Source organism: Trematosphaeria pertusa (assembly GCF_010094035.1).
Source record: "Trematosphaeria pertusa strain CBS 122368 unplaced genomic scaffold BU26scaffold_15, whole genome shotgun sequence".
Lineage (NCBI taxonomy): Eukaryota > Fungi > Ascomycota > Dothideomycetes > Pleosporales > Trematosphaeriaceae > Trematosphaeria > Trematosphaeria pertusa.
This window is the reverse complement of record NW_022987226.1, coordinates 816984-829342: the sequence shown is the minus strand read 5'-3', so window position 1 is coordinate 829342 and position 12359 is coordinate 816984. Positions and strand designations below refer to the sequence as shown.

At 52.0% G+C, this 12359-nt stretch overlaps 3 protein-coding genes across 3 annotated transcripts; all 3 read left to right on the top strand.

The window, feature by feature from the left end:
• Positions 1 to 280: 280 nt before the first annotated feature.
• On the top strand, positions 281 to 2382 carry BU26DRAFT_491767 (TRM-domain-containing protein; the record flags this gene model as incomplete). Its single annotated transcript, XM_033826092.1, has 2 exons — positions 281 to 1555; positions 1606 to 2382. 2 exons carry the CDS (start codon positions 281 to 283, stop codon positions 2380 to 2382), a joined length of 2052 nt encoding a protein of 683 aa, XP_033679314.1.
• A 1047-nt stretch (positions 2383 to 3429) lies between these two features.
• Positions 3430 to 5062, top strand: BU26DRAFT_464446 (uncharacterized protein; the record flags this gene model as incomplete). The annotated part of the gene is made up of 3 exons (XM_033825164.1): positions 3430 to 3591; positions 3642 to 3867; positions 3916 to 5062. 3 exons carry the CDS (start codon positions 3430 to 3432, stop codon positions 5007 to 5009), a joined length of 1482 nt encoding a protein of 493 aa, XP_033679313.1. The 3' UTR covers positions 5010 to 5062.
• Positions 5063 to 7031: 1969 nt separating this feature from the next.
• BU26DRAFT_464444 (glycosyltransferase family 69 protein) lies at positions 7032 to 8398 on the top strand (the record flags this gene model as incomplete). The annotated part of the gene is made up of 2 exons (XM_033825163.1): positions 7032 to 7676; positions 7739 to 8398. The coding sequence occupies exons 1-2, from the start codon at positions 7089 to 7091 to the stop codon at positions 8396 to 8398; spliced, it is 1248 nt and encodes a 415-aa protein (XP_033679312.1). The 5' UTR covers positions 7032 to 7088.
• Positions 8399 to 12359: the final 3961 nt, after the last annotated feature.

Below are 12359 nucleotides of genomic sequence, written 5' to 3'. Positions count from 1 at the left end.
CTAAATTTAAGCTTATTCTTGAGCCAAAAAGTTTTGGCTGTCACAGTCGATGAGAGAATGTACCACTTCCCTCAGTCGCTTCCGAGTATCACCCGCTTCCCGCCGACACCAGCTACTCCCTCTGAAGCTGGCCGTGCCGTCCTACTTCCTACGTCTTCTATGTGCGCCGCCAGCCCGCCGAAATCTGCTCCGCAGACCATGGGCTATCGATAGCTCCTTCCGACGCGCTATCCACTTTACCCCTCCGATGGCCGCAGTACAAGCTCCTTTAGCTTCCGGGATGGCAGAGCCCGAGAACGAAACCATCGAGGCTTCTCCCTTAGCCGGGCAGAGCATCAGTCACGTCGGAAAGCAATACACGACGATCAAGGAGGGGCTGGCGCATATCCTCGTGCCTCATGGCATCCCCACGTCAACCGATCCGAAGATGTCAAAGGAGGACACACAGAAGCAACAGGTCTTCTACAACCCCATTCAGCAGTTCAATCGCGACCTAAGCGTGTTAGCGATAAAGACGTTTGGCGAGGATTTGATATTGCGGAAAACACAAAAGCACGAGCAGCAAAAGAAGAAGGCGGAAAAGAAGAAAAACAGGGTAGGGAACGGCAAAGTCGATGAGGAACCAGCACTGGCTCAACCCACCGGTGCTTCGTCGAAGAAGAGGAAGCTGGACGAGGACGAGTCTGGAGTGCAGGAATCGGACAACATTCCTGCAAAAAAGCGAAAACGTGTCCATGGCGGAGAGGACGAACAAATTACCAACGTTGAAGATATGTCTGCTCCGAAGGCACGAGGCGAGGACCGTCCTGCATGGAGGCCGTCCTTTACTATCCTTGATGCTCTTTCTGCGACCGGTCTCAGGGCACTCCGTTATGCGAACGAGATCCCGTTTGTGACCTCCATCACCGCCAACGACATGTCGGAAAAGGCCACGGAATCTATTGCGCTGAACGTGAAGCATAGCAAGCTTGAAGACATGATCCAAGCGCATACGGGCAATGCTATTGCTTACATGTACAGCTTCGTGGACAAGAAAGGGTACGATGTGATTGATCTTGATCCATATGGAACAGCTGCTCCCTTTATGGATTCCGCAATACAAGCCATTAATGACGAGGGCTTGCTGTGCGTTACCTGCACTGACTCTGCGATATTCGCGTCTCATGGCTATCTGGAAAAGACGTACTCACTGTACGGCGGACTCCCGCTGATAGGGGATGCGTGTCACGAGGGAGGCATACGGCTAATATTGCATGCTCTTGCCTCATCCGCGGGTAGGTACGGAATGGCCATTGAACCTCTCCTCTCCCTTTCCATCGACTACTATATCCGAATCTTCGTTCGCGTCCGAAAATCTCCGAATGATGTCAAACTACTAGCCGGCAAGACAATGATTGTGTACCACTGCGACAATGGGTGCAGAGCCTGGTCGACTCAGTTCCTGGCCCGCAACAAGTCTCAGCAGAATCGGAATGGCAACACGTTCTACAAGCACTCTTTTGCATTAGGCCCTTCAGCCAATGAGCATTGCGAGCATTGCGGCTTCAAGACTCATGTATGTAGATATACACATGTGGTCGATTGTTTTGCTAAAATCCCCTACAGTTATCAGGTCCAATGTACGGCGGCCCGTTGCATAATGTTGGCTTCATCAAACGAGTCCTAGCGCATCTGAAGGAGGCCGACCGCGAAACGTATGCGACAACGGACCGCATCGAGGGCATGCTTCATACAGCACTTGAAGAGATAACTTTTGGCGCTAAAGGGGAGGAGGATACCGAGGAGATGAAGGAACCGGAGCGGCTAGCTCCCCTGATACCGAAATCAGACCCGGCAGAGGTCGACCATCACCCATTTTTCTTCATCCCGAGCGCAATTTCGAAAGTCGTTCATTGCTCGGCGCCACCCGCTGCGGCAATTCGCGGCGCATTACGCCACAACGGTTTCAGAGTGACGATGAGCCATTGCAAACCCGGTTCGATCAAGACGGATGCGTCGTGGAAAGATATATGGCACATAATGCTGGAATGGGTCCGCCAGAGAGCCCCGCTGAAAAATCCACTCAAGAAGGAAAGTGCCGGACACGCCATCATGTCCAAAGGCAGCGCTCATCAGCTCAAAGGGGCGGATAACAAAGAGTCCGCGGACACGGTAGATAATTCGGAAAATCTTGCCAAGAACGCGCAGGGAACCGGTGGATTTGAGGAGGAAGATTTGTCAAAAGCTGGCGAGGAGAGACACGGCGATCGTCCGTCATACATGGGCGTCGATTTCGAAGTCAAATTCGATGAAAAACTGGGCAAGGATCGGGACAGGGGCAAATACGTCCGCTACCAGCTCGCGCCTAGAGAGAATTGGGGTCCCATGTCTCGCGCAAAGTAGGCGGGAACCCGCGTGCTCGCATCTAAGCGACCTGCATTTCGGAATCTGTCCGAAAGCTCCCCTCGGAGAGCTCCACTCCGAACATTTAGGAGATGGTGACCAAGTACAGCTTGAGCCGTAGCATGGGAGTAGCCGAACAGTTACAATGAACAGCGAAACACATTCAGGACTTTTCCATGTGCAACGACTGCTCGAGGTCTACGAGTCTTCGTGATTATAGTAGCTCTTTGGTGATGGTAGTGGGAGCGCGGATCTTTCGTCCTTGGTGCACTATGGGTGAATAGCATGGCTTAGGTAATCACTCGGTCTTCCTATCTGACCTCCGCAAGGCCCATCACCTCTCTACATCGAGGCCGCGACTCAGAAGTTCTTCTAAGCAAGCGATACCAGACTTATATCTCTTTCTGCCCTGGCACATACCCAGGCGCAAGGTTCGCGGGATATGATTCAGGCACGTTCGATGACGATGCGACTCCGCGGAAGCCACTGGGTCGAGAAACATCGAATTCCTCAGCAAACATGGCAATCTCTTGGGGGCAAAACATGCTGAACTGCCGACCGTAATAATGGCCACCAATCCTAATTTTGCATTTCCTTGGACGAGGCTGCGGGCCTAGTGCTCCGGCAAGCACTAGCGGCTCAAAGCGCTCCAAGTCCAGGTGTCATCACGTCGTCACGTTCGGAATCTCCTCGAGCTTGTAACCACGCATCTCCACCCGTACCCAGGATCAAGCAACTCTAAATCTGCGTCCGATGCTCCTTCATTCGTCCGTTGTTTGTTTCCGGGGCCTTCTGTCGGCGCTATCTTAAAAGAGCTTGAACGATGCAGGTTCCCCACGCGCCTCCGTCGTTCCGATGCCTGCTCCTGCGCTTCCGACTTGAGCATGTCATGAAGTCATTTGGCGTCGAACTTTTTTAATGAATTTCCCGGTGTCATTGACGCGTATGGCCGGGCATGGGTAGCTTTGAGACGCCATAGATATAACCTCCAAGCTCCCCCAGAGACGGCTATTGTGCAACAACATTCGAGTTGAACATTCCAAAAAGATGCTGACTAGGACTATTTACGCTTCGGCGTTGCTTTCAGCGTTCGCCGCGGCTGCTCCGGCGCCACAGGTGGCTGGATATACAGATGCAGATTTTCCAGCATCAGTGAGCGAGCCCACTGGCCAGCCGGCGACAGTGTTTGGTCCGGACTCTCAAGTCCCTGTATGTTTGTTCGATTAGGCGCTCTACAGCTATGTATTAATGTTTGCTAGGCGATCCCAACCGCACCTGGGTCAGCGCCTCCGCGACGGAGCTCCGATGTCACTGGCGCTACCAGCCATGGCCCATATTCGGGAACTCCAACCACCACCGGAGCTGTGATGGCAAACACTACCTTAGCGAAGACGATTCCTGCTCTCCCGCCAAATCCTACTGCGACATATTACAATAAGGATGGCGTACTTCTCCACCCTGCGCCGATTCCATATACCCCGAATGGTACGTTTTAGGCTACGATATGTCATGAACTGTAGCTAATGCACTCAGGCGGTCTTGGTACCAACGGCACCGAGCCTCGGTATATGGTCAATAGCGACTTCGACTTTGAGTCGATTGCGCTTGGCCTGTATCAAGAGTGGATTGAGCTTGATCTATTCAATAATGGTCTCGCCGTCTTTTCGGACGAAGATTTCCTAGCCGAAGGCCTCACTGCCGAAGACCGCTCATACATTGCTTTCATGGCGATTCAAGAGACTGGACATGCTACTCTTCTTAGTAACATGCTCGGCGAGGCTGCTCCTCCTCAGTGCACATACAATTACCCCTTCCGCACGGTTCGAGAGTTCATCGATTTCAACCAGAAGCTCACCCGCTTTGGCGAGTCCGGTGTCTGGGGCTTTATCAACCACCTTGACAGTCGTGAGGTTGGCCAGTTGCTTGCGCAGTCTATCGCTACGGAGGCTCGTCAGCAGATGTCATTCCGCCAGATGTTGGGTCTGCACCCCATGCCGGTTTGGTTCGAAACAGGCATTCCGCAATCGTGGGCCTGGACCTACCTTGCTCCTTATATCAGCGAGTGTCCGGCCGGTACCACTCGCCTCGCATGGCAGAACTTCCCTGCGCTCCATTTCGTCAACCAACCGAACCCCAACCGCTTCTCGCCCAACGACACCCAGCCGAATGAAGTCGTTGGAAACCGCACTAGTGATCCAAGTGATTCTACCATTCCTGCGGACGAGTCTTGTGTCAACGTTACCGCGGTTGGTTACGGCTGCGGCCCTGCCATCGCACACAATCGCTCGGAGCCGTTGTCGTTCCCTGGCAAGCAGATCAACTTGACCTGGGAAAATCCCGGTCTTCCCGTGGGCCCGAACAACTCCTACATCACCGCTACTGGTGCCGGCCAGCCGCAGTTCGTCGCCTGGGTCTCGCAGCTCAATCTTACCTACACACCTCTAACCCTCACTGGCGATAATGAGGGCTTCACCTATCAACCTGCCAGTGAGGTCTACCAGGGTGACCCAGCTGTCAACGGCACCATGTTCGTTGCTTTGACCGATTCGGATCTTTTCCTCACGCCGTTCAATCTTTCGATGATCAACCCGCACGTTGTTGCGCTTGGTCTATACCAGGCCGGTTAAGCTGCTCCGCTTGTTTGGTCGAGAGGAGTGATGAAAAACAGATCGAAAGTTCGGGACAATTTCTTGTGTAATATCTTTTATGGTACTGCAAGAGCAGGCCTTAATTCCTATTAAGATTGTAGGATAGGTGTAATGAAAGATTATGGAATGATTACTTTCGTTGTCTGGGCTGAGTTAGCGACCCTTGTGCTCGTTTCGATGATATTTTCGTGGCCGCCATCAGAAGGTAAGACTAACATTTTCTGGCACCGCTGCTGGGTATCTATCGCGCTTTCCAACTTCTACTTTCGTTTCCACTCACTCCATTAGGTCAGCTCTCACAGCACTAAAACAGCTCTAGTTGTGCTATATGTATCAGGGGTTTTGCCCATAATTTACATTGCTAAAAGCAAAAGCCAGGCTAACATATGTGCCGCCGTCTCCAAACTAATAAAAGCCATTCTCGATGGGCGGTGGGGTCTTGCGGGCTGTTGAAGATGTGGTGATCCTGCGTGCGCGAGCATCGGAGCACGTGGAGATGAGCATTATCTATGGAGCCCATCGATGCGCTTGCCGGCATGTACGACCTAAAGAGTGCAGAGATCGTCTATATAAAGGCCTCATTCTCTCCTCCTCTTCTTTCCCTTCTTCACAACACACATCTCGCGATCTCTACTAAAAGCGGACACTTGGTTTAATTATGTGGTTTGCTCGGGCCTCTGAAGCCCTGGGTACTAAAATCAACCCGAATTACAATAAATGGGATTGCGTGGACCAGAAACGCAAGGAGCCAACGCCAATGGTGCGATCTTCTCGCGTTGGAGCTTCGAAATCAAGACACCTCATTGCATATGGAACCGAGAGACTGGTGCGGCACGGCAGGCTTGGGAGGGCATGGAGCACAGGTTACTAGGGCGCGCCTACCTTCAAGAGCATGCACGAAGCTGCCATGGTGGCTTCGGCCGGTTATCGGGATCAAAGTCTCCCGAGGTCCTGGTATAAAAGCCTTCGGACATCTTCCCCTCCTTCTTTTCTCACGCTACGATGTACCCGGGTCCGATGAAATTACGTGGCATACAATGGCATGAGGGCTTGCGGATCGAGTTGTACATCCTAAAGTCCGACTCCCCCTTTCGGTATGTCTTCTGACTCGGCTTTGAGACCTTAAGACCTTGGATATCCCAGCCCAAGGTCCTTGGGGGTACGATGACTACAATATACCCGCGCTCAGGTCGTCGATGGAAACGGCTTCCCAGCCTCGGGTATAGGCTCGATCTCGCATGTTATCGTTCGGTTTCTCCGGGACTTGGGGTAAAAAAGTCTGCTTCTCGTCCGCCGCCTCTTTCCTCAATCAGCAGTCCTGGCTTCTTGATCGGATTTAAATATGGGGAGCTAAGAGCATGTGGCGCCTGGGTATGATCTACTCTATAGGTGACTGGAGAAATCATTTCCTAGACATGCCATGACTTGTCGATAGCGAGGAGGAAAAGGAATAACGCTTCGACCTGCGCATGGTTGGTGTGTCCGAGTCCGAGACTCGATTATCATAGTTCGAAAACAGGGGAAAGAAGAAGCCATTCATGCGCTCGACGACGACACAGAACAAGAATGGCCGACCATGACACCCATGAATGAGGACGATGTCCCGCTTAGGACCCTCGAATCTCATATGTTCTCCATCCACTTCTCTGGGCTGACGCTCCGCGAATCCCTCTCACGAGCCGGTCCTTGCTTTGTGGGCATAAAACATTTCTTCTTGGCCGTCATTCTACTCTTTCCATATATTCGTAACTTGCGTAATTGGACGAGGCATTGATGTTCTGCCCTTCCACAATTCTTGGATGGTCTTGCCATACATTTGTGGTGTTTTATGGGGTGACAAAGATGCAGTGATCTTTTGTTAAAGAGACGGGGGCCGTGCGATGATGCAAGGGCGGATTCGAACGCCACGCGCTTCGGACCCTGCGGCGTAGCCACCACCCGAGGACCTTGACCGTGCCTCAAGCTGCTCATAATAGACCTTGTTGACAGTATTGAGCGATCCTGAGGGCTTACTTCACCTCGACCTCCGAGATGCCTCCCTAACGCGCAAGACTCTCGATGATGTTATTCCCAGCCTTCTGCAGATCCCGCCGTTATAGAAGGAGCCTTTACAGGCTTTTCCTAGGAGCGATTACCTTATTCTTTGTCTTCGACACCTTCTACGTCGTGTTCTTCGGTCGCAGTCCACATCGCGCGGCGCCCTCGTCGAAGCCTTCGCACCATGAACGCATCTTCATAGGAAGCATGCACTGGAACAACGAAGCAATCTTGAGGTCACACTGGAACAAGGCGGTGGTTGCTCTGGCCAGATACTTTGGCCCAGAGAATGTCTTCGTGGCGGTCTTAGAGAGCGGAAGTTGGGACGATAGCAAAGGTGCATTGCGAGAGTTGGACGCGCAGTTGTCTGAGCTCGACGTTCCTCGCTCAATCGTATTGGAAGACACCACACACTTGGATGAGATCTCGCGGATACCGTCTCCTAACGAGACTGGCTGGCTGTGGACGCCGCGCGGGCGCAAGGAACTGCGCCGTATCCCGTACCTAGCGAATCTACGAAACCGAGTAATGATGGAAATGGCCAAGCAGCTTGAGGCCAAGGGAGCGCGGTTTGATAAAGTGTTATGGCTCAATGATGTGGTCTTCACGGTCTGTCTCCCCTCCTATCCATTCTAGCAGCGGTCAATCCTAATGAGTAACCAAACAAACAGACCGAAGATGTCGTCACGCTATTATCCACAAATCGCGGGGAATATGCAGCTGCGTGCTCACTCGACTTCTCCAAGCCCCCAAGATACTATGACACCTTTGCCCTGCGAGACACATCAGGCTCCAAGACTGTCTCACCGGTATGGCCGTACTTCTTCTCTGGCGCGTCGCGGGATGCCCTCATAGCGAACAAAGACATTCCAGTGCTGTCTTGCTGGAACGGCATGGTGGCAATGGATGCTGAGCCTTTCTACGCAAATGAACCGCTCAGTTTCCGCGGCGTTCCCGACAGCCTTGCCGAACTTCATCTAGAAGGGTCAGAGTGCTGTCTCATACACGCTGACAACCCACTGAGCGGCATCAAAGGCGTCTATGTCAATCCGAATGTCAGAGTGGGCTACAATCCGGAAGCTTATGGGGCCGTAAACGCCTTTCCGACTTGGCCTTCGCCAGCGGAACGTATTAAAAGCATTTGGAAGGCCCGTTTGGCGACCATCAAGGCCATGCTGCAATATGGTGCCGAATATCTAGTAGTTCGCCGTAGGCTAAAGCAGTGGGAGGCGCTCAAGTCAACCGATGGGAAGGTGCATCACGAGCCTGGGGCGTACTGTCTAGTCAACGAAATGCAAGTGTTGGTGGAGAACGGGTGGAAGCATCTATAACAATCAAGTACCTTTCCTCTGATCTTACATCCGATCTATACAATCGCTCAATAAAATGCCTGTTAGGATTTCCATAATAGGCACAATAACGGATTTCGGAACGTTCGCTCCCACTAGGTCCTTTGAAGTGGTGTACGCACTGAGTATAAATGGCCTTCTTTTCCTCGCTTCTTCTCTTTTTCACACCTCTCTCACAATCTGCGCTTCTCACAACGCATTTAGCGAAATAATACCTAGGTATGGAATCATCGACGGCCTCGGAGTCTTCCTCGGAATAAAAAGCTGCATCAACAAGAAATATAGGAGCAGGGAATCCAAAAGCGCGAATCCAAAAGGACGACCTGTGAACCCTTGAAGAGTTCAGAATCGCCCGGAAGCCGTCTTTATGTGGGAGGAGAACCCGGATTTAAGCTAAAAAGGGAGCATATAACCGCTATGGTATAGAGCTGCATGTGAGGTCCAAAACGAGTTATGCTCGCATCTTCTTTATGACGAGGTCGAGCGAATTGATGACTGCGCCAAAAGGAGTTTACGACAAACACATGTTCTGTGGGTCGTTCCTTGTCGGCATGCCAGTTATTTCGGGAAGCGAGCGTAATGGGCATATGGCGCGCTGAAATCCATCTCCCCTTCGCTCGCCTACCTTCCCAGGCCATTCCCTCTTCCATCAACTGTCATTGAGGCTTCCCTAAAGACGATATCAAAGACCTACATGGTGTTTGCTCCACTGCTGAAGTGCCGGACATGTACGCACTAAAAAAGTGCCACGGATTTTCGTATGGCCCTTGTGGGATTGAAGAGCACCACGAGCTGAGGTGTGCTTCGTGGCGCGACTTCAAGTAAAGACGCGCTATTCGTAGATTATGTGGAAATAAAACCATATCGCCTTTATTAATGTTTATCGAGCTCCGGAGACTCCGGTTAGAAGGGGGGAAAAGACTTGAGAGAGGAAAGACTGGACCTAAAGGCAAAGAGCGTCTATCGCATGGGTTGCGGAGGTGCTGCGGCGCCAGACTAAAATGGTGGATGGCGAACAAATCGACCCTCCCTTGGAACCGAGACTTTGAAGATCAACAAAATGGCATTTTGCGCTTGACGAAGTCTGGAGATAGTGAGAACGCGGAATGAGCTTCGGCTGCAGTTCGATTCCAAGCCGTAATCCCTCATGGCGCTGGGCGTGCGTTCGTCTCTTTAATATGCACACATCTTACATTTATCTGCTGCATTCTCTAAAATAACACGGGGAGACAGGCTATGTCCCGGGCGGGCGGGTCCACTGGTGTACTAGGCGCAAAAAGGGAGCCCACGGAATGCTGACTTCTAGAAATAAGAAGAGTAGGACGAAAGCGCATGTGGGTCGGATCTTCTTTCGGGAATAGAACATATGCATCGCAAGGTGATGTGCTGAGTTTGGTGGCTATACCTGAGAACGTGGACGAAGGAATCTTGGAATGCAGAACGGCACCAAAAGGCTACCAGGCTCTTCGATGCTTGGCAGGAGCACGACCATACCCTACACTTCTCTGGTACTTGTTAGCTCCTGTGCGTCCAACTCACTAGACTATGTAAATCACTCCTACTCTTCGCCTTCTCTTCTCTCCTCCACAACATCTAGGCTTCGAGCCGCATTCCAAAACCGCGGACCTTTCGACGGCAGCCCTGGAAAAAGAAGATTTTGACTAAAACGCGACCGGTCACGGAATATGGAGCGCGGCTGGCTACGAATATCAGTTCGTCAACATACGGAGGCAGGGGCAGCCCGTTCGGAGCGAGGCGTGATCTCAGTCCGGACTTCCCCGTTTCCTAGATACCCATGCCTCCAGGTCCCGCGCTTCCACCAGGGAGTATATAAACTCCCTACACTTCCTCTCCCGCAGCCCCCACTGTATCCCCTATCCTCCTCTTGAGGCACTAAAACTTGTCCGAGGCTGACGACATGGTTGGATACTCCAAAATCAGTGCGCAGATTGGGTCATGTGTCTCTGGCCTGCAGGAGCTCCTCCCCAATTGGTGTCTTCCAAAGCAGCTAGTTAGGGTGATTCTGTGGACTACCAGGATGTATACGAGAGCGACATGTTCGGCTCTCTAGGGGCCTTGGAAGATCGCGAAGGGGAAGTGTACGAGGACCACCAAAACCAGAATATGACGCGCGCACGGGAGGGGCGAACGGAGGAGAGGAGAGTATCACAAGGCCAGAAAAGCGGGGGAGAAGCAAACACTGCCAACATGTCCAGTCTCTCTCCTTCGAGGTCATTCATAAACGCTTGCCAGCCTTGTACAGCTCCACGACACACTACGAAGATCGTGGCAGCTCCAAATTGGATCAAAATTTCCTCCCAAAGACTGCATGATCGGTTTCTCCAAAACCACCAAACCGCGATATCATGTCCGTCTTCTCCAAACGCCCCCGAGACGTCTCACCTTGGTGAAGCCTTGCGGGGGGCCAAAGCAAATCCCACCAACCGCAGACTAATGTGTGGCTCTCGGCGTCTTTCAACAACGACAGCGACGAAGGCAAGCGAGTAGCAGAATCGGATCTTCCGATCAAAGGGCGAAATGGTAGTGATGGGAATGTATACACGCCATCAACGAGCTGTCCGCATCAGTACTAGAATAGACGCCTGCTATTGTACATGTGCGGCACGTCTTCGATCGAAAACCGCAATCGCCATACCAAAGAATCTCTCCATAGTTTCGCATAGCAACTCTGCGGCGCACCGCCGACGAATCGAGTGGATAAGCTCGATACCCTCGTCTCCCTTCTACGCTCCTACAACAATTTCTTCCCAGGAACGTGGAGCGTAAAACGTCGGAAGAGAGGGGTTCATGCTTTGCTTCTCTAAAAACTCGCGAGAGAGGTCTTCATGTGGGCACCCTCTGAGAAAGCCAAAATCATCCAAGTATGCTGGCATGAGGTCCTTCGTGCTCCAGCATCCAAAAGCCGTCATGCCGCCTAGTGTGATAAAATTCGGGAAGAAGGATAGAGTGACCCGCTAAAGAGGAAAGTGCATTGGCAGCGCGCGGCTTCGCTGCATCAACACCCAAAGTACCCGCACATAAAGATGTAAGGGCTCCGGATCGGGATGGTTTTCATACCGAAAGACTGCACTGCGTTATGACATGCTCGCTTACTTCCCGCCCTCGAGGGCTATATAAACCCTCTCCTCCCTCACCCTCCTGCGATTTTCACAGCAATCTACAAGGAGAGCAGGGGAGGATCTAAAATGATTGTCTTTCCCTCTAATGCGTTGCGGCTCCAGAAACTCAACATCTGGAAAGCGATGTGGAGTCTCCGTTGGGAACTAAAGCAAGACATGGGAGTGGACATGGTGTGCTCTGCGCCTGGGAGTCGAAAAGGCACGGATGCCAGCGCAATGGTACTCCGGCCGCGAGACTACTGAAAAGTTGAATTGTGTGAGAGATGAGAGATGAAACAAACGATGGAGAAGCGGAATGGTCGACTACGCTCGGGCAGAAAGCATCGAGATTGTCGTGCATGCGACACTTCGGTCGATCGATCGAAGACCGGAATAACCGCACCAGAGAGGTAGACACAGTATAGCTGCCTCTCGCCGTTTGTAGAAGGAGGAGATAAACCCCTTTTCTCTCCTCCGTATAGTCCTCACTCCCGAGTCCAACATACCTGGCTGCACGTACAACAAGTTCCACATGGAAACATGTGGAGAACCCCTGGAAACTACAAGATACTACAGAGAGAGACCATGCTGTGCTCTGTGCTCTCGAGTCTAAGGCGCAATGGCATCGCCGTATGTCTCACGAAGGGCGCAAAACCGCTCTGTCCACTAATTATGTGGGAAGAAAGGGGGAGAGTGCTGCCATATCTGGATTAAGCAACGCGCGGTCAATGATTAAAAAAAACAAACTCGCAAGAAAGATGGCGGACTGGCCTTGCAATGAAGCCTACACCTGGCGTACCAAAAAGCCGCATGGTTTTCGGAAT